General features: G+C 38.3%; 1 protein-coding gene across 2 annotated transcripts; it reads left to right on the top strand.

Annotated features, from left to right (window-relative positions):
* The first annotated feature begins 1,576 nt into the window (after positions 1-1,576).
* SAMD8 (sterile alpha motif domain containing 8) lies at positions 1,577-19,999 on the top strand. 2 transcript variants are annotated; one of them, XM_062639191.1, is made up of 6 exons: positions 1,577-1,749; positions 9,682-10,286; positions 11,987-12,082; positions 12,817-12,934; positions 13,578-13,728; positions 14,612-19,999. In XM_062639191.1, exons 2-6 carry the CDS (start codon positions 9,709-9,711, stop codon positions 14,914-14,916), a joined length of 1,248 nt encoding a protein of 415 aa, XP_062495175.1. In that variant the 5' UTR covers positions 1,577-1,749; positions 9,682-9,708; the 3' UTR covers positions 14,917-19,999. The 2 variants fall into 2 exon arrangements, with proteins under 2 accessions (XP_062495175.1, XP_062495166.1); XM_062639182.1 differs by lacking the exon at positions 1,577-1,749 and adding an exon at positions 1,973-3,283.
* The last annotated feature ends 1,964 nt before the right edge of the window (positions 20,000-21,963 follow it).

The raw sequence follows: 21,963 nt of genomic DNA, 5'->3' as shown, positions 1-21,963 counted from the left end.
CTGTGGATGCAGCTCTTGGCCAGGGGTTCACTGCATGGAAATCTGTTGCTGATATAACATACCTTAGGGCCGGTAAACTTCACATGCATATATAAATGCAGCTCATTTCCCAGCCTGAACTTCTAAAATCTGGAGAATGAATTTGGGAATTGTTTGTGAGTGGATTGTTGGTCTTGCTATAAACAGTGTAGGGAAACAGGATAAGGAAACTTTTCTTTCATTTTTGCTTCCTTCCAGCAACCTGGTGAGGCTGGCTGCTACCAGGGGCACTTGAATACAAAATCAATTTATTTCTGAAGTCATCTGTTTCTAATTTGCCTGTCTCCTTCTGTCCTCTTCATTTGTATTATTTATAGGTTACGGAGCTCCTGAAGCTACAGTACCCACTTGAAGCTTTCATAAATCATCTGTGCTGTTCACATCTGTGCTTTATATCACCTTGGATAAATGACTGAGTGCTGCCAGACAGCTGCCAGTTCTTATTTATTTTTTTCTACAGACATCAGGAAAGAATAATGGTGCCAAAAATGGTGCATCTAAAGAGAAAAGTAATCTCTTGCAATGACTGCTTGATATGAAAATTGACAGGACGAGGGTCCTGTAACTTTCCCCTGCTATTTTGTCTTGACAAATGTCTTTGATGAAGAATGGAGATATTTTCATTACTACACTACGGGGTTTTTAAATTATGTCTTGATCACTCTATGTGTTAATTCATCTCATTCAAAAATCAGTGAAAAATCCCATTTAGTGTGGTTAGAAACCTCTCATCTCTTTCTCACATCCAGGCTGTACTAAGGTACTTCACAATGATGGGCAGAAAGATCATGCTGGAAAAAAATAACAGTATCTTCCGGGAATAGTTTTATACCTTTAGCCTGGTTTAAGCATGTTCTGTTCTTTTTCAATTAGAAAAGTAAGATACCCCTGCTTCCTCTTCTATGAAGACAGGCTGAGAGAGCTGGGGTTGTTCAGCCTGCAGAAGGCTTCGGGAAGACCTTGTAACAATCTTCCAGTACCTAAAGGAGACTCCAAGGAATCCAGAGAGGGGCTTTTTACAAGGGCTTGTAGGGACAGGACAAGGGGGGATGGTTCTAAACTGACAGAGGGGAGATTTAGACTCAATGTAGGGAAGAAATTCTTCACTGTGATGGTGGTGAGGCACCGTCACAGGTTGCCCAGGGAAGCTGTGGCTGTCCAATTCCTGGCAGTGTTCAAGGCCAGGCTAGATAGGGCTTTGAGCACCCACCCTGGTCTAGTGGAAGGTGTCCCTGCGCATGGCAGGGGGTGGAACTGGATGTTCTTTCAGATCCCTTCCAACCCAAACCATTCTATGGTGATTGTGTAATTCTCCCTTCAGCAAATCTCTGTGGGGATTCGGAGTCGGTTATTTTTATGCCTTTTAAACCATGTGTTGCCAACCATCTACACACGTTAGGGGTGTCTTACACAGCCCGAAGGAGCTTTCACTTCACTTACACGTAACAAACACTTTCACCGCAGGAACGGCTGCGGCCCCTTCCGGAAGCTGCCCAGCGCAGTACCCGCCCTTTCCGCGTCCCGGGGCGTGCTGGCGCTGCCGGCGGCCACTTCCGGCAGGGTGATGGGGTGGTGCCGGTGGTCCCCGCCGCTGCTGTCGCCGCCGCCGCCGCCGGAGCGAGGGACGGCGCCCAGGACCCGCCGCCGTCGCTCTGGGGCTGGGAGCTGCGGCACTGCCACTTAGCGCTGCTGCTGCTGCGGCGGCGGCAGGTGAGCTGCGGGGCCGGGCGGCGTGGGCCGCTCCTCTTCTGTCTTCTCCGCGGGGATCGTGCGCCTCCCCGCAGCGGAGCGCCGAAATCCCCCGGGCCTTGGGAGGGAAGCCCGCTGCTGAGCGGTTCCGTCTCCGGGCCGCCTCCGCTGTGTGTGCGGGCTGCGGGCGGGCTTCGCGGGTCTCGGGAGGGGAAGGGCAGGGCAGGGCAGGGCTGCGCCGGTCCGGTGGCTGTGTTGCGGGAGAGCAGCTGGGTTTGCCGCAGGAGCTGGGGAAAAGCCTCTCGAATTGCCTGTTGTCGCTGAAATCCCGTTCAGCGTGGAGGTGCGATCGCCACCCCGGGCGGGCAGACAGGCTGTCGACCTCACAGCCCTGCGGTTTCGGAGCTGGCTTTTGAGGAAACCAGTTTGCTCAGACAGTAAAAATCGTGCGTGTTTCTCGCTTCAGTTACTTCGTCCGCTGTGGAGCGGATGAAGTGGTTTAGTCCTGGTGCCTGGTTGGGTCGGTGTCGTTCTGAGCTTTGTGTATTTTCTATTCAACCGTGATAAACAAGGAGAAAGCCTCGCTAGGAGACAGGGCGTGAGAGTGTGTGTCAGGGAGGAGGCAGGATCCGCGAGTGGGCCACACACCGGGTGGGTTCGGGCGTGCTGCTACTGTGCAGGTCTGGGGAAAGAGGGAAGTCGTTTGGGTTCTCGTTACTGCTTCAGCCTGCACAGGAAACAGCTCATCTCTGGGAGAGATGCTTTGTGTCAGTCTTACAGTTTGATAACGAAACAGTTGTACCAGGTCGAAACTGATATTCAGCTATCTGATTTTTCTCTGCCAATGGTAAAAAATTGGTGGGTTTCCTGAGAGCAGAGTATTTAGTTCTGAGTAAAAGATTTTCTGAGCATGTAGGATTTGATAATTACAAGGCAAAGTGCTGTTACCGTGTTTGCATGCATGCTCTGCGAGGTTCGGGATTAAATGGAGGAGTGTGCCTGTGTGGAACAGACTTTGTGTGAGTTTAAGGCTTGAGTGTGCTCAGAAAGTTGAAGCTCTGTGGGAACTGTTATCTGCTCAGTGTCTCAAATCTACATCGCTAACGCCTTAGGTGGCCTTTTGTATTAATGATTCACTTAATGATTGCTATTTAAAAAAAAATAATAATTCAAAAGGCTAGGGTTGTTCAGCTCTGTAAGTTAATGGAAGAAGAGGCAAAGGAGGGGCAGTTTTAATGTTCACGTATGTATTGGTTTGTAACTGAAGTGGTCTCATGGTTTTGTATTTGATATTTCAGTTAGCAAAATTTGCTTTATAAAAACCCAATGCACATTCTGCATTGTAAGGTGACCAGTCTGTGACCTGATGGAAGATTCCACTTGTATGCTTCATTTCCAAAGAGCTCCCATGTACAGCTGGACATGGTGTCTGTACCACCTCCACAGAGCAGCTGTTCACGCTGTGTTCTGGAGTAGCAAGAGCTCAGTGGGACATTTCCTGGCATTTAAGTGCCCCTCAGGTTTGGTAGGGGGTGCCTCTTGCTGGATATCAAAGGTAAGGAAATGCCTCTGGTCTTGTTCCTCCTTTGGCTTTCTGTGATATAAAAAAAAGGTGGAAATAACTCGCAGGATTCGGGTGAAGTGATTTTTATACCCAGTGGAAGGAAATTCTTTGGGAAGTTTCATAAGCTTTTTGTTGCACAAGTGCTACTTAGATCTGAAGAATACATTCTGTATATTTGTAAAAAGCAAGAATTTTGAATTATGTTGTTTGCTATTTTGTGTGATATTTTTGCCAGCTGGTTGGGGTCTTTTTTTTGTAGCATAGAATTAAGAACACAGATTAGCCTAAAAGTTGCAGTCTTTTCAGGCTCTATACTATCACTTTGCTTTGTGCAGAGCTCAGTTTTGCAGCCTGTTGAGCTGATTGAGGTCTGTAAACCATACTATTTTCTAAATGTTTATTTGATAACCGCATAACTTTTAAAACTTTTTTATTTCTAATTTATTTTAATGCCTCTAAATGAGGAAGGCTCATAGGTTTTTCACTAGACCAGAAAGGTCAGGTTGTAAATGATTGTGGAGATTAAGAACAAACACAGTTTCACTTCAGATACTGTTAATGGAGAGTTTATTCGTGTCCTCCTCTGTTTCAATCCTAAAATGAGGGTGTGGGAAGAAAAGAAAGCAATAAAAGGGGAAAAGCAGACTTGAATTGTTTCACTGCTAAATTGTATAAGGATAAAGAGCAGCAGACATTCTGTTAGGAGATGGATATACTATTTCTTGAAGTTGGAGGAACAAATACTTGACACTTGACATTTAGCATGTGAAATGTTCAAGGTCTTGTACAAATATTAATGAAATACTGTGAATTACAGCCTAAGAGAAGTGGTTGGAGTACTTGATCAGTTGTTTAAAAATCACTTGAGTGTGTCTTGAATTATGGTGGTAGGATAAAAAATTATTTTGTTAGGTGGTTAGTAGATTAGGAGTTGAGCTGCTCTAAGTGTTCACTTGAGTGTAGTACAACCCATTTGGTTTAATGAGGTGTAAAAGTCAGGGAGCGGTTAGCTTGCTGCAGTATGTAACTGCACTTAGTGGTTCTTAAGACAAATATTTTTAGCTTTCAGGAGGACTTTCTGTAGTAGCTGCTGTTGGTTTTGCATGGAGGCGTTCCAACATAAGGACTCTTCCAAGTATATGGAGCTCGTCTTTGATTTTTACAGTATCAGTTCTATATTTTCCACAATGCAGCACTTCAGTAAATGGTTCTTGAAAAGCATGTTTTCCTTGATGGTTTAAAACTTAAGACATGCTGTAAACTAAATGAATGTTACTATATGACATTTCTTATCTTGCCTTCATAAATAGCATTAAAACGCTTGGGTACAGATAAAATACTGCTGATAATCTCAGTTACTAGAAATGTTACTGAAACAACTTGACAGCAAAGTCACTAAAACTGAATGCAAGTTTTGCAGAGATCTTTCTGCATTTCAAATTATTGTATGCTGGCTTCAGGAAAATACTTCACCAATTTTTCAGTCTCATGCTGGGCATTGTGCTATATTGGTTAGTTTAACACATAACATGGTAGTTATTGTATTAAAAGCACTTGAAAAATCATATATTGTTTTCGCAAGTGTTCTTTTTTGTGTTTACAAGATACTGTACTATATATGGTGGCATTTAGAAGGTAAGGATGAAGTCACTGTATACTGTATAGCAATGAAACCTCTGGTGCTATTTGCTTGAAATAAGCACTGAAGAATTGAGAGTTTTCAGGAAGAGCAAGTGACTAGCTTCTGCTGCAAGTCAGCAGAGCGTCCAAGGCTTTTGATGCATAAAAGGTAGTGCTGCATGTTCTTTGTCCAGCACAGCATTACTAAGTTGGTATGTGACAATAGCCGCCTTATTGCAGGCTGGCCCAGCACATGTTTTTGTGTATGGCTTTTTTATTCTGGGGATCTCAAATCTGGGTCTCGCCCACATTGCTAACCAGCAGGCTTTGTACAGAAAAACTTTTCCCCTGAAATGTGGGATGTTGTGCTCCTAGCCTAGCAGACCCAGCGAAGGAGGGGCTGAGTTGGAGTTGCCTGTATTTGAACTTCAGCTTGAAACCTTCTGCAAAGAAATGTAGGTTAAATCACTTGATATCTAATAGTTTTTCCAGTGTTCTTCCTAAAATTCCTCCCAAGGATAGTGAGAATTGAGCCTGGGGGTGGGGGGGAAGACAAGAGGCACATCAGCAAAGAGAGCCACAGGTTTTCCCAGGCCCATGAGGGCAGGTGCTGAAGCAGCGATGGTGCTGGTAGTTTTGCACACATGTCTGGAATAAACAAATCCAGTCAGCATTCCGCTAACTGCTGCAGAGTAATGAGGATATTATTTAACCCTTCAGCTATGGTTCTGGTGTAATCAAATTTTGTTTCTGTAACAAGATTGCAGCCTAATGTTAGTGTGATATAATTGCTACATCTGCTTGGGTAGAGTAGTGCTAACAACTTTTCCCACATTTTTACCTCGGTATACTGACTCAAAGTCTGTATGCTAGGAAAGTTAGTACTTAATGGTTGACTGGCAGTAATTCAGTAGGGGAAAACATGATAGAATTACGTGCAATCATTTTGAGAGAGATTAATTTTCCATATTTAAATACAAATCCAAGAAAAATGTCGTGCTCACGACTAGGGTATACTCAGCCTCTCAGAAGCATCTCTTCTTAAAATGCCCTAACCAAATTGTAGAAATGTTCATGGCTTCTACAGTAATGTTTTTTTCTTTAAAAAAAATAAATGCTTACACACATGTGCTTTAAGTTCATGTTCAGTTGTGTTCATGGTGTTAATTAAAAGGCTGGGGAGGGAAAAAGGGAAACAGGACACATGATATGTACTGCTGATGAGCTGACTAAGTATAACGTCACAGTAATCAACTAGCTAGTTACAGATGTTGCTGATGTCAGGCAAAAAAAAGTGTAGTTTGCCTTCTGACACTTAAGTTTTTGCTTGCTCTGTGTTACTCATGCACGTTATTCATCATTAAGTAATGTTATCCATTATCCGGTTTCACCAATGAAACCAGTAATGTAGAAGGCCAAGCAGTTATCAGTGCTGTTTTCTTTCAAAAGACAAGTATGGTTTTCTAGGTGGCTTGGTCTCATCTGCTGTGTTCATCAGTCTTGCTTTGCAGGCTGGTGGTGTTGGAGATACTACGTAGCATCCTTAAGCTTAAAAAACTAATGGGAGCTGTCGGCCCAGAGATCTCTGTTGTATTCCAGGTGCAAAGAATGTGAGGATAAGTACTTTTTACATTTTAAACTACAAAAGTGGCACTAAATGAGTAGTTTGAAGGAGAACGCAGTTTCTGAGTTAAAAGAAATTGCCTTGTCATCAAAACTAATCTATTATGTTACTGTTGAGACAAAATTAGCTACCCGCTGTGAGCAATGGTATGTGTTTTTTTTGGTAAGTGCTTGTTTCTTCTTTTGATTTCTTTATCTTTTCCAGTTGGTTAAATGTTTTTGAGAGCATTAGAAAACAGGAGCAGGTCTATTCAGGTGCATCTTAAGGTTGATGTAGACTCTCCCAGGTCCAGCCCATTCAGTAGTGACCTTTGATGAGTATGCTCATTCAGCGTTGTAAGGTTACTTCTATTGCATGTTTGGTAAGGGTTGATTTTTATTCCCACAGTGCCAGATGAAGAAACACTAGGCTGGTTACCTGACTTGTGACAAATGAACAGAATTCTTCTAGGTTAGGAAGAGTTTCCTGCCTTTGCCCTTTACTTCAGTTAGAAGTCAAAATCATAAGCTGAGTGTATTTTTGGTGAGTCTAAATTCACTGTTTTTGTAGAAAACTTCTGATTATTACAGTGTTATAAAATACACCATGATTAACTTTTTTTCAGTATTCCATCTGTACTTCTGAGTAAGGAAAGCTTTAAATCCAGACGAACAACTCAAGCTTTGTTTGCTTGTTTTACTGGATGTTTTGGATTTAGTGTGAGAATAATGGTGATAACACACTGATTAGTTGTTGCTAAGTAGTGCTGACCCTAATCAAGGACGTTTTGGTTTCCCATGCTCTACCAGTGAAGAGGTACACAAGAAGCTGGGATGGAGCACAGCCAGGACAGCTGAGCCAAATTAGCTTAAGGGGTATTCCATACCATAGGATATCATTCTCAGTATATAAACTGGGGGAAGTTCAGCAGGAGCCACCAACCGCTGTTTGGGGACGGGCTGGGTATCGGTCAGCAGATAGAGAAGTGCATCCCTTGTCTTTCTTGGATTTTATTTGTCTCTCTCTTCTTTCATTATCTCCCTTTTTGTTGTTGTTATTGTGTTTTACTTCATTTCAATTATTAAACTGTTCTTATCTCAATCCATGAGTTTGGGTTGAGACTCTTATCCCCAGTCCACTGGGACAGGATGCGGAAGTGTGCAAGCAGCTGTGTGGTACTTAGTTTCCAGCTGGGGTTAAACCACAACACTGGAGTAAAGTAAAAATATGTAGTACCAAAAAAGGTCAATTAACTGATCACTAATTACAAATTAAACTTCATAATTTCTTTTGTTAAAAGCTCTGTGAGCAAAGTAGTTGTTACAGTTGTCTTGAGCCAGACTTTCAAAAATAGTAAAATAACATAGAAATGAAAAAATACTGTTTCATATGGAGAAGGAAAAGTGCAGTAAATGCAGAGATTCTAGTAGTGGTTTATGGATGTTTTGGTAACTGTTTAAATCAAGATGTTAAAGCTTTAGACATATTGACCATGTATGGAGCTTTGACAAATTAAAACTATGCATTAAGTACATGCAGTCAACTCAAGAGAGAGTATCTTCAGAAGTATCACTCCCATAAATCATTTTTAAGAGCAAGTTTGATCTGTGCACTTATTTTCTTCTGAACTATTTCTTTTGCACTGCTGGGAAATATCATTGGACAAATTGAATCTTCTCTAATAGAGAATAAAATAGGATGTGATCCTGTTATAAGCTGGAAGAAAAAGTTTCATCCAATAATTAGGAGAAGAGCTATTTCTAACAGTAAGAGGTACAGTATCTCTTTAAAGAGAGAAATGAGAGGAAAGAGCTCCTGGTTTTGGAAGAGCTATGCCCCTGAAAAAGATATACAACTGTGCTGAATATTCATGATGGGTTTGAGTACCTGTTCACTGTATACAGAAGCTAAATAATAGATTAAATAGATCGTTTCCTTCTTTTCAGTCTGAAAACCTTGAGTGATGTATGGGGCAGTGTGTTGTACTGTCTTGTATTTTCTGAGATCTGGTTAGCATGATTGAAGCATGCTAGTTAGTTAATGGGGCTTTTTTTGAGTACAAAAGAAGAGTTGTGAAATGGTAGCCGTTTCTTGGATGGTAGCTGTACATAAGCCACCAAATATAAATTATGCACAAATCCATTCTGTACTGCTGTAGGTCTTAAATATTGGATAAGCTTTTTATTACTTTGACATCACCACTTTCAAGTTTTTCTGTGTATTCCACATAAAGTTCTGTGGTTATATTTTTTTCTGGTGGTTGTTCTAAATTGTTCTGGTGACTTGACACCTCCAAGTAACTAAAATGTTCCTGAGATGTCTTGCCTTCATCAAACAATGTACTAGAGTCAAGAAAGCAGTTATTGAGAAATCTGTATCAAGACAAAACATATTTTCTCGGATTTGTGTGTTATCTATTACCACATTACTTTTGAAGATACTTTGGAGTTAAAGCTAATGCTTAATTTTTAGTAATGTTATTTGGAAAGCTGAATATTTTAAAGTATTTGCAATATAATAAGCATCTAAATTACTGAGATCAAAGAAAGATATAAATGTGATGACTGCACCATCAGCATACAACTAAGATACCTCAGATCCATATTATTGTAGGTATCTAGTCTTAGGTTTACTGGGGAGAGGCTTCGGGGGAAATGTCATGCCAGCAAAGCTTTGGTGTGTTTTTTAAAACAGTGGAATGTATTGGACCTGTAATGTATTATTTTAGCTTTAATTTAGTTTTATGTGGTTGCTGGCTATACTTTCTTGCTTAGTTTATGAACTGCAAACAGTGGAAGAGACTAATGATTAAGCTGGTATTTAAAAAGAGTAAGCTTTGTTTTCCATCTCCTGGTGCAATTAATAAACTCAGTTTATTTTAACAAAATAATTTAAAAAAAAAGCTTAATAAATTAAGCTTTTTGGTAGCTTTATATTTCTATTTAGGAACAAGTGAGATAATCTTAATGTAATCTTAATTTATTCTTGTGTGAATAAAAGATGTCTTACAAGCATTTTTATATTACTTTATATGTCTGTGGTTTAGCTGGCTTTTCTATAAAAAACCTTTTGCTAATTAAGCATCTGAAGTCGCACAAAATACACTGGCATTTTGTTAAGCTTTGTTAAACATTCGGGTCTTGTCTTTTTCTCCAATATGTAACAGGTCAATTTTATTGGCGTATAGAGAAAGATGATGGCAGGCAGTAGCCAGCTTTGCATTCAACGTTGGACTACCAAGAACGTGGCCAGGTGGCTGAAGGAAGAAGGCTTCTGTGAATATGTGGATGTTTTGTGCAATAGACACAGGCTAGATGGAATTACGTTGCTGACACTTACTGAGTACGATTTACGATCGCCTCCTTTGGAAATCAAAGTCCTGGGGGATATCAAAAGGCTAATGTTGTCCATACGCAAACTACAGAAGCAACATATTGATGTCCTAGAAGAGCTGGGTTACAACAGTGATAGTCATGTTGGCACAGGCCCAAGTGTTGGTTCGCTGCAGGGCACAGATTGGTTTTGTAATGGTGAAGTACCTCGGGACTATGATGGACCAATTACTGACTCAAATGGTGATCAGTATCAATATGCAAATGGAAAAAACAAGCACTCTACACGAAGACTGGACCCAGAATATTGGAAGACAATTTTAAGTTGTGTGTATGTCTTCATAGTGTTTGGCTTTACATCATTTGTTATGGTTATAGTACATGAGCGAGTACCTGACATGCAAACGTATCCACCTCTACCAGACATATTTCTAGATAGGTAAGAAATTTTCCTTTAAAACAAAACAGTAAATTGATAATTAAAATATAGGCTTTTTTTCATTCTTAAAATTTCATGTCCTCTTGAAGATGCCTCTGAGAAACAGTAATTGGACTATACTAAACCCTTCTACTAAGATTGAAATGTGCATCAGTTGGATGCAGAGATGTAGCCTTCCTTAAGGGAAAATAATTTGAGCTGTTGATCTGACTTATATATATTTAATTCTACATCTTTAGCTAATCACAACACAGGCATTAATTTGTTTAACCTCTCATTCTAGTAGAAAGGGTGATGGTCAGCTGGCATAGATAAGCAGCCATATGCTTTTTCTGAAATCCAGGTGCTGCTATGAAGCCTGACTTGTCTTGATATAGAAAATCTTTCAACGGAGGAATACTTTGGTCTGCTAGTGAGCAAGAAATTGAAAGAGAATAGCATAGATAGTGTATTTCTGCTGTTTCCCTGCTGTCAATTTTTTGAAAATGGTTTAGGGAGACTCTGAAGTAGACTGAATAGACCAGTATCTTTTTTTAACTGTAGAGTATCTGTGTCCTAAAACAGTCTTGTGACTTACGCACTAACCGCTCCTTTTTAAAGAAAATATTTCACTTCAGGCAAAAAAGAGACACAGTAGCAAAGTGAAATTTAGTCATTGACTACAGATTTAATAGAGGATAAATGCTTCCTTTGAGGAAATATACTTGCACCATAGAGGGCTTATTGCCTAGAGGGTTTTAAAAGACAAGACAAACTGGTTAAGAGTTCAGTCTTTGTGATCTTATTGCTGCCAGTAATTTCCATTTTCATTAATGGTTTTGATGATGCCAGTAGAAGTCTAATCTTTCAAGTAAGTGTGCAGAATCCCAAGTAAATGTAGATATAATTCAGCAAGAGAGAACATGAGCTATGGCATTACTGGATTTTGTTCACAGGGCACTACCATGGTATTCAGTGGGCAGGTCAGAAAACAGCAGCTAGCAAAACAATATGAGGAGATTACTACAGAGCTGGCATTTGAGCAGTACTTTGCTGCCCCTTTGTATCAGGGAAAACACAAAGCTAGGAGGAACAGCCTCTCTTGAAATCTGTTGGTCTGTATTTTGGTGAATTTGTGGAGTGGAAGTTGTTACTGGTGCCACGTGTGTGCAAGAAAGTCCTAAATCTCTTGACAAGCAACATATCACTGAGATTTAACTTTAGAAACAAATTTTATGTTTTCCTAATGCTTTTCTGTGTCATTTGGCTTTGTCACAAGTGTTTAGGATTTTAGACTTTGTAGCATTTCATTAATTGTGTTGACATGGCATTCTTGCAAACATAAGCAACATAATTGACATGATGCAAGTGTGTCAGAACGAAAAAGCCTGTTGGGAAACAATGGTAGAGGAGCACATCCTGTGAGTAAATCGCACATGTAAATTAAGAGAGCGTACTAGTGATTTTGTTTGACTTAGTGAATTATTTGTAAATGTCTGCTGAAAATAATTATTAGAAAGGAGATAATTAAAAATTAAGTAAAATTCTATTTCATTCTGTTTAACAAAATTTTTGGCTGTAGTTTAAACTCTTGTCAGATTAATGCAAGTTAGTTTTGTAGTTAGAAATTTATATGCTTTTATTCTCAATACTGAGACTAGAAATAAAAATTAAGCCTTTGTATTTTAAGTTGACTTCCTTGCTTCATTTTTTTTTGTTAGCGTCCCTAGAATACCGTGGGCTTTTGCTATGACTGAAGTATGTGGTGTAATTCTTTGCTACATTTGGCTGTTGGTTCTTCTGCTTCATAAACACAGGTACAGTATATAAAATTTGAATTAACTGGTACTTTAATTCAGAGAAAGGACTGTAGCAGAAACTTGTGATGATTGTTTAAGATTTTCCATTCAGTAGGGATATTATAAGCTTCTGATATGTCCTGGTTAAAAAATGGATTAGGGAGGAGTTAATGAAGAATGGTCACTTGTGAATCTTACAAAGGAATAATCTGAATTTACTTTTCTACCAAATTTCTATGTAGTTTCCTTCAGAACATAGATATTTAAGAGAGCTGCCAGTATATACCCTCATACTCTAACAATTTTGTATATAGGAAAATCCTGTGGGAATGAAATTCAGCAGGATGACTGAGCCAGCCTAGCAGCTTGCTGTCACAAAAGGGTAGAAAACCCTTTAGTGTGCATGCATATTTTTATTTAAATTTTTACCAGTTTGTTGATTTTTATCAGTTTGCCAGCAGAAGGTATGAGTGCCAAAGCTAGAACAAGTGTAGCTGCAGAGGAGTGGAGCTATACCTTTTGATGACAATAAGCTTGCTACAGTGTCTCTCCCTGTCATGTGAAACCGTTACAGTACTACTTAAAAAAAATTAAAACTAAACAATAAAATTACTGTGAAACTTGCAGCAATGATGACGGGACTGTATGGGATTAATTTGGGATGTGGGGAAATGTTTTCATCATAACCTTCCTGATTTAAAAAATACAGTATATTAGGATTGTTGCAATCAATTCCTATGCACTTTCCCCAGATCTATACTTCTGCGAAGGCTGTGCAGCCTCATGGGAACAGTATTCTTATTACGCTGCATTACAATGTTTGTTACCTCACTCTCTGTGCCAGGCCAGCACTTGCAGTGTACTGGAAAGGTAAAAACTTAAAATGCTTTAAATAATTTATATTTTTTATATACACATATATATAATTAAGATTGGTGTGACCATAATGTTGTATGTGTGTTTGTAAGAACAGTGATGTTCTCTCCTGTTCCATTCATTATGGAATGCCCCTTTGTTAATTGCCATTGTCCTTAGGAGTCTTAGAAGCACTTGCCACTTTGGAGAGGAGATAGTTACTCGGTGAGGGGTGTTGAGAATATTTTACAATGTGAAGTGGAGAGAGTACATTGGAGAAGCATGCACTTGTGGTACTGACTTCATGAAGAAAATGCTGAAAGTGGAGTAATTGCATCTATGTCATGTTGGATGCTAAAAAAAAAAAATCCCCTCAAACCCCTTTTATTATTTCACCCCTTCTAACCAGGGGTATTCTGTAGAACATGGGATTTTGTGGTTTTATCTGAACCTCTAGTTAGAAGAGGGTTGAGCTGAATATATTGGAAATTTGACAAGAACACACTGGGAGGTTGATAACCTGCATTTTAATGAAAGACCCATAATAAATACATGATAAATGTATTAAACAGGCATAGTGTTACAAAGCTAACTTTCAAGACAACTGCTCAGGAAGTGGGGTTAGAACATAGTAAATGTTAATATTGCTGTCTTTCAGTTGTATGGCAATGTTTGGGCAAAACTCCAGCGGGCATTTGCAATATGGAGTGGCTTTGGCATGACTCTGACTGGAGTACATACGTGTGGAGATTATATGTTCAGTGGCCACACTGTTGTCCTGACTATGCTCAACTTCTTTGTTACAGAATGTAAGTACAGAGCATCAATACTTAAATGTCCTTAAGTGTTAAGAATATGGGCTGCTTGCTGTCAACTAAGGGTGCAAGAGTACAAATACTTAAATGTCGTTAAGTATTAAGAGTATCTGGTGCTTGACCTCCTCAGAAAGTTCAGTGTATAACATTTAAGCAAACAAATAAAAGTAATATAGCTGTGCCCTTTCTCAGGTTTGAGACAGTTCACTTACAGGCAGGAAAGGAACAGCACCTAGATTAATGGAGAGATGAATAGGGCGCATTTGAAAGAGCACCTGAGCCAAGAAAATTAGAAAGGTTTTCTAGCTTGCTAATGAGACAGTACTAGGGAAGATACTTAAGATTGTCTGTTCATGTACACTTCCCTACGTATCTTGACGCTGACCCCTGTTAGGGAGAATACCTGGCTGTACATTTAGAGTAATCCATAAAGCCAAACTACCAAACCTCATAATGAATGAGAATATATGAAACAGTAGTGCTCTTCTGTAAATACAAAGTATTATTTGATATGTTTTGAACAGGGTTATGTGTTTTATGATGTTTTTCCCCTTAGTACATGGAGAAAAGGCGTGATTTTCATTAAAAGAAGTTGATTGAACAAAGAATTCTGCTTTGTGTAGTCCTAAACCATTTTAGGATACTCTGTTCATCCATAAATGCTTAATAGCTGTATTTATAAATGAAGTTATGAAGTGAAAAGACATTTGTGATTTATGCCATTGCTTTTGTTGGCTTTATTGGACCTGTAGATTTAAACAGTACTTCCATGTGGAGACAGTAATTTCATCACATTTTTGGATGAAAAAATCTGGATTTCATAATGACCCAGATTTTTTGAGACATTCAAGGTTAGTTGTTTTCTGTTTTCTTCTAGATACGCCAAGGAGCTGGAACTTCTTGCACACCTTGTCCTGGGTCCTGAATCTCTTTGGAATCTTCTTCATTTTGGCTGCACATGAACATTACTCTATAGACGTCTTCATTGCCTTTTACATCACTACAAGACTCTTTTTGTATTACCATACGTTGGCTAATACTAGAGCATATCAACAGAGTAGGAGAGCAAGGATCTGGTTTCCTATGTTTTCCTTTTTTGAATGCAATGTTAATGGTACTGTTCCCAATGAGTATTGCTGGCCTTTTTCAAAACCTACTATACTGAAAAGATTGATTGGCTGAAGAGTGTGTAGGTCAGTTCAGATTTTTATGAAGCGTTATGACTAAGATCCTACAAGGCTAGTGTGTGTGGGGGAATGTAAAGTAGTAATTTTCACTCTGTGATCCCCTCCCCTTTGATTCTTAGCCATAAGATGGTGTTACCACACTTCACAGGGCTGTGTTTTGTTTTCTTGTTGCTAAAATAGAAAACAGTGGGGACTGGTAAAGGCTATCAGTGAACCATGAATATAAACCAGAATACTGTTACCCTTAGTAAGGTTCTTTGTGAATATTTATGTAACTTTAACCTCAAATACCTGCTTGTACTGAATATAATGGGGTTTTTATTTACAGGTCCAAATAATCTGTTACTTGACATGCCAGCCTTTACATTTACTTACTAAAAAATTAGAACTTCATGAAGACTTTCTTTTAAAAATCATAAATGTAATTTTCAAAACAAACTCTTTATACTTAAAGATTGAGGAGTACTGTGTCATAATGAAGAAAGCAGTATCGTTTCTTGCTAAAAGGGTCTCTTAACTGTTAAGTAACAAGTCTTAAAGTATAACCAACAGTATAAATGGTCTGCATACAGGTTGCCAAAAATGAAAGTCTGCCTTGTGACTATGCAGTGATGATGTTTTATTTTAATGAGAGCTTATTAATCTAGTCTATCAATGTGTCTCTATGGTTATTCTAGCACTTGGAAGTTTTCCCTTTTGTGTTTAAATAAATGAGTGAAAGTAAATGCTACATCTACTGAAAGTAAAGTTAATTTAACGTTAGTGAGTTTAAAGCCACAAAATAACTTTTGTGTGGTTTTAATTGCTTTATACCCAAACCTGTGCATGTTTTTTAGGAGCAGCTCTTTTAACATTGGAAAACCAGAGAAGTTATATTCATATATCTTACTGTCCCGTAAATGGATGGGGAAAATGCATGTAGTAACTCTTTCAAGAAAAGTAATAATAGTGAGTATTGGAAATAGTGCTCATATTGATGTATGTTTTAGCACTCTGGTGTCAACAATATGGTGAATATCTCTGGATATATATACACAGTATATTTGCTTATTTATATAAACACACAGAGTATATGTTCTTCTAACAGGTATGGAAAGAGGCTAGTTCTTAAATTGCTCATGTACTGCACTGAAAGCTAAAAGTACCATAAGCAGTTGAGTTTTGGTTGTTAAAAAAAAACCCAAAACACAAACACACAAAATCCCAAACACACCAACATACCTCCCAAACCCAGTCTCTGAGTCAATAATGCATAAGCAAGGTTCACAGAGTTTGTAATCTCTTATTCAGTCATTTGTAAGGGGGCAATACTAATGTTGTCTGTAAAGGTTTGAAATCAGATTTATGCTAAATGAAAATTTCCAGGTAAACGGTGCAAATTATAAAAATGGTGCAGACCTTTTAATTTGGTCTTATGTTACTTTTTTAACCTAATTTAGCTCCTATTCCACAGAGCAGTTGTGCATCTTAGAGTATCTCTGTATTGAGCACACATACGTTGTACTACTCTGCAGACTTTTCTAACATTCCAATTTTTTAGCAAAATTTCAGGTTTAATACTATATTATTCAATCTGCCATAGACTGATGGCTCTTGCCATCCAAACTGGGGGAGTATGCTTACACTTAAGAAAGAAATGAGAAAATATTCTGAAAGATTTGAAGACTTTAAATTTGCTGTTCTTACCTTTCTGATTTCAGAAAGGCAATCTGAACATTCCCTTGAGACTTTATAGAAGAGCTCTATTTGTTAATTTATATTCACCTTTTCAATGCACACACAGTTATAAATACAGGGTTTTTTTTTTAACTCTAGGAAACATCTGTTCTCAGGAAGTGCAGAATTCTATCCTGAATTACAACATGTGGTGAGGTATGCACTTAAACTTGCAAAGCTGTTGATTCTGAAAAGAGCTATGGCAGTGCTAACTGGCATAGCCATGTCTAAACTGAAAAATTACTTTCCAACTTAGACACGGAGGAGAATTTTCAAGTACAGCCCAGTGTAACAATGTTTACATAAAGTAAAGCTATCATTTCAATATTATTTTTTAATGAAGTTCATACAGTTAAAGCATAAAACTTCTCTCTTTGTTCTAATTTAATTTTTCAAATTCTGTTAAGTAAATCCATGTTTTAAATCAGTATTGCCTATCAGTTCTTTTTAAAGGGAGCTTATTCTTTTGTGCTGAATCCCTTGATGTTAAATATCCGAGTCCAAGGTAAGTAATGAGACACTGGTTTTGTGAGCATTGAAGTGGGTTAAAAGATTGTCAGGATAATTGCCCTCTTCAGTTTTGGAAGTTCATTTGTCTGTCTGTAAACATGCAAGAGCAAGGCTTGAAATCGATTGATATCGGATGGGAAAATCTGATCTAACATGCAAAAGAGCACAGGTCAGTCTGTAAAGTTGGTAATGTAAGCTTTTTGTTAATGAAATGGAAACCAGTTGCAAGTAACTGACAGGCTTAAAGTTCTGTACCTCCTTTTTCAGGAGTCAGTGTTTAAACAGTGTTACTGCTTCTCTATTGCTGACAAGCGCTTTTAAGTAAAGGCAGCAGAGCATCATTTGGCCTTGAATTTAATGCTAAGTATGTTCAGGGCTCTCTTCCTCCCTTTTCTTCATGCACCAATCCTTTTGCTGCATGTATTTTGTGTAAAGTCATTTTCTGTGGCCTGTGGGAGCACACACATAATCTGAATTCAGAGTAATTAATGAATTGCTGCATTATGTCAGCAAGTACAAGCATTGAACAACATTAGTCTAGTACTACAAAGTGCACAGTCTAATCAAGTAGAAGAGTCTTAACTGAGTAACTGGATATAAAAAGGAAGGGGAGGATCACTTTATTTTTTTTTTATTAATTTAGCAAATCTGGTAATGTTTGAGACTTGACAATAGTCTTAAGCTTTTCCTTATTATTACCAGTTTGGGGATTTGTATACACATACCTGCAAGTGGTAGACACATAGGCACTCCCCCCTCCTCTTTCTTTTTATGTTGTGTCTTATGATACATCTTCTTATAAAGCTTTCCTAAACTTTTTGCCTGTAGTTTTTCCTTTCTAAAATATCTCTTAAACTAGTGGTTTTATGACATTACACCTGCATACAGAAATTAGACTTTTAATAGACGTGGTTTTAGCAAGTTGTGATTACACTGACAAAAGCTTGTGGAAGGATCTTTAAGCAAGGTTCCTCCAACTGTTCTTGAATAATGATACAGAAAGCTTCCATATATGCTAATTGACTTCATGTCCTCTGGCAAAAAGATAACACAAAGTATTGTTCCAGAAATGTTGATAGGCTCAAAGTATTTAAATGTCCAAGACTAGCAGGAATTGGATCCTGCAAGTATATTGCTTGTGATGAAGCAAATTATATGCTTAACTTTAAGCAATCACTACATACTCTTGACTTCAGTAACAGTTACCACTGTTGAGTGTAAGCATTTTCTTGGATAAGGGCAAGTGCGTGCTATATGTCATATACTCTCCATTAATAGGAATAGGTAGTGTCACTTTCTTTTGGGTCTTCCACCTTCCAGTCTGCTATAGAGGAAAACATTCCAGTAGAATTTCAAAGAAATTACTACTTAACTGGGTTCTGAGAAAATAAATCTGGGGAAAAGGATGGGGGGGGGGGGGGGGGGAGGCATCAAAATCTTGATAGCTGCTTGAAGAAGCAAGAGCCAGTTAAATGATTAAATAAAATGTTATTTTTTTTTAATGCAAGTATGTTAAATAAGGTTATTTAGAAGTATTGAAACTCTTCAGTGAGGATAAAAGCACAGGTTCCTGTGATCTTTTCTGTATGGCTGTGCCTCAAGTGCCAAAAAGTGTTGAAGGGAAGGAGGGAAGGTTGAACTCGGATGTCAGTACAAGTCTTTTGCAGCAGTTGATATCTCCTTGGGTTTTAAGCAGCGCTTGCATAGTGCTATGCTTGTTTGCTACTATTTAGCTAGTGGACAAAAGTTCACTAGGTTTTCAAGCACCAAAACTATTGTGGAGCTGAGTCCTAATCAATAAATACACATTTGAAGAAGTAGCAGGTATCTTGCGGTGGGGAAGAAAGTAGGTTTTGTGGACCTGGAGAATAACAAAATTAACCTGTAATGACTGATAGGTTTTCATCCTATCCATGTAATTTTTACTGAAGAATTTGCAGTAATCTACAGACAATATTGATTCTTCTGTTTTTTTTTTTTTAAGTAATTAGTATACTTTTGTAGGAACTTGACCTATAACTACAGAAACCATAGGCTTGTCAAGATGGAAATACATTTGGCAGAAGTCATAGCAGTGAATCATTTTACCCTCTGAATTGTTTTGTGCATTTAGACTTTATCAGTCAAGGGTTAGTTGATAGACCACTGATGATTATACAGATTACTATTTCTGATGTATCTTTGATATCATCGCTATTCTGATTGAAACAGTTTTTTTTTTGGGAAAAAAAAAAAGTGCTTTGGAGTGAACCTACTGATGTCTTGTTCATTATATGAAGAAAACCACCAAAAAGACCCTCACAAGCCCTCAAACCCTATAGTATTGTAAACACTGAACTTCCCATATAGCAGTATCCTGCATACTTAGTATTTGTATCTTAAGAAATTTGCAGTGAGTATCATGTATGTAATTCAGTGACATGGATGTTTTTAAAGCCCATTTGTAATAAAGTGTGTAAGAACTTCAGATGATAAATGTGGAGCACAGTAACCTGACCTATTAGCCCAGTGACTGTGTAGTTAGAATAAGTCTAATTTTGCTCTTTCAGTTCAGTTTTGCAAATAGAAGAAATTTGTCAAATGTAAGAAACCACTAACTGCATTGTACGTGGTACTTAAGATAATAGGGATGTAGAAACATGGCTTTCCACACTGAACGGTTACTTCAGTTTTGTTTTGACAGAGAAAATAGTATTACCTTAATGGCTAGAAGGTATGCCAGGGAAGTTTACTGTAAATAAGTAAATATTGTTTTGATTCTAAACTCAGATTGAATTAATATATTGTTTTATATCTTTGTTGTATTAAAACATATTTAAAAGTACTAAAATAAAATATTTGAAAGATGACAAGTGTTTGTTTTACGTCATGTCTAAAATGATGGCTCTTTATCTCTGTTAGCATTGTGACTGTAGGCATACACCTGAGTAATCTCAGATTCAGAATTGTTTTTCCTCAAAGCTCTGTTTTACTGGTGTGAAAATGCATTCTGCATAATGCCTGTATCAGGGTGCAGGATGTTTTTGCCAGTTGTAAATTGTTTTGGCAAATTACTTATATATTTTTGTTATTGAGATGTTGGAAAATGCATTCCATCTTGTAAGATTTCAGTTAAGTATGACAAGAGGGCTTTCAAAGACTCTTCAGCTGAAGTAACTTTAATGGCTCTGGGTATGGGTGCTGAATAGCGGTACAGTAAATCAGTCTCTAAAAACTGGTGGGAAAAACTGTGAAAGAGTAAAGGCAGCTTCTGAAAACTTACTCTTCTAATGTTTTTATGTTAGGCTTGTTTTCAGTCACATAGTTCAGTCATCGAAATATATGAAAGAATGTACACTTACTCCTATGGAGAAACTGGAACAGGATACCAGGTATGCTGTGTGCCCTGGAGCTGCATGTTTGTATTTGCAGATGGCAGTTTTTAAACTATTTTGTGATCTTAATCTAGCTGAAAGGTTCTCTGATTAGTGTGAGCCAGGCAAACTTACTGTACTGAAACGTTAGGAAGTTTTTCATTTACCTCCCTCAATTATAAAATCTAGGTCAATATATAATTTAGATGAAAAATTCTGAGTGTGAAGCCCTTCTTCAGTGTGACTTTTTTTTTGATAATCAGTTGTTAAAGACCAGATTCAAAAAAGAAATGTGTGTGTCAGTACATCTTACTCAAAGAAAGGCAGAGGGGGAAGCAAAAGCAGTAAGGTTCAGTGTACCATTTGCAGACTGTTGTGGTCTTTGGTCTGATACTCCGGGAAGAGGGTAAGTATGTGCTTTGTGTGTAGTAAAACAGGTTGGGAAGACTTACAGGGAAAATAGCTGCCTGCATCCCAGAATATGTTACACTACTGCCTAGAGAGACAACCTTTGAATAAAAAAAAAATCTTTCAGCAATAACTTACACTTCTCTGTGTTACTGCTACAGTCAGAGATAGAAATAGTTGCTGCTGTCTGTAATGAAGGCATAAAACAGGATCTGTGTAGATGGGCTTAAGTTTGGTGTTAAAATGCAGGTAAAATACCTCTCTCTATCCTACACTCTTATGTGATAGAATGTGGGGATAATCAACTTCAGATTGTCCTTCTTGGACCATTTGTTCTACTGTAATTTGAGACAATACCCCTAAACAAAAGGGGCAGAGGGCAAGAGTAGACAGCAGCAGACAGTATTTGCTATTTTTATTGTAGCACTGAAGGAGGGTCTTTAGTAAATGAAAAGCAGCTAATTTCATGGATCCTGTGAAGGAGAGTGAAGTATGGAGCTTGATAGGTTTACCAAAACATATTCAGGAGGTGACTGTGTCATCTAAGTAGTCTCTGGTGCTTGAATGGAAGCACTGGAAGAGCTGGTAGGGCTGTAACTTGCAAGTTTGGTCTTTTTGTAACTTTGTTACAAGTCTCACCACAGAGGCTCCTTGCAGAGCTGGAGGTTTTGGATTCAAATTACTTCAGGATGTTAGGGTTTTGGAGGCGGGGAGGGTTGGCAAAGCGAAGAGTTAAGATTTCTGTATTTTAACAGCACTTTCTAAAGGATTCCTCAGTGGGTTTGTTGTTTTTTTTTTTTAATACTGGGGAAGGCTTGTAATACTGAATACGTACAGAATAATAACCTGATATGGCTGTTGTTCATACATGCAGATAAACTGTTGCATATCACAAACCTACTTTGTGCATGCTTCTGCCAGAAACAAGGTGAGTGACGTTCTCCCCATCCTCCTGTGCTCTGAAGTAAGCACAAGCTGTACTTCGTGTTATGATGGAAAGCGAAGGAGGGTAAGTAGGTCCTGCCTGAGGAGCAGGGATATGGTCTTCAGAAGCT

The sequence above is a fragment of the Pezoporus occidentalis genome, unplaced genomic scaffold (genome assembly GCF_034315485.1).
Source record: "Pezoporus occidentalis ecotype Australia unplaced genomic scaffold, CSIRO_AGI_Poc_V1 ctg116, whole genome shotgun sequence".
NCBI classification, from domain to species: domain Eukaryota; kingdom Metazoa; phylum Chordata; class Aves; order Psittaciformes; family Psittacidae; genus Pezoporus; species Pezoporus occidentalis.
Note: the sequence above shows the minus strand (reverse complement) of the source record. Positions and strands in the feature narration are given on the sequence as shown.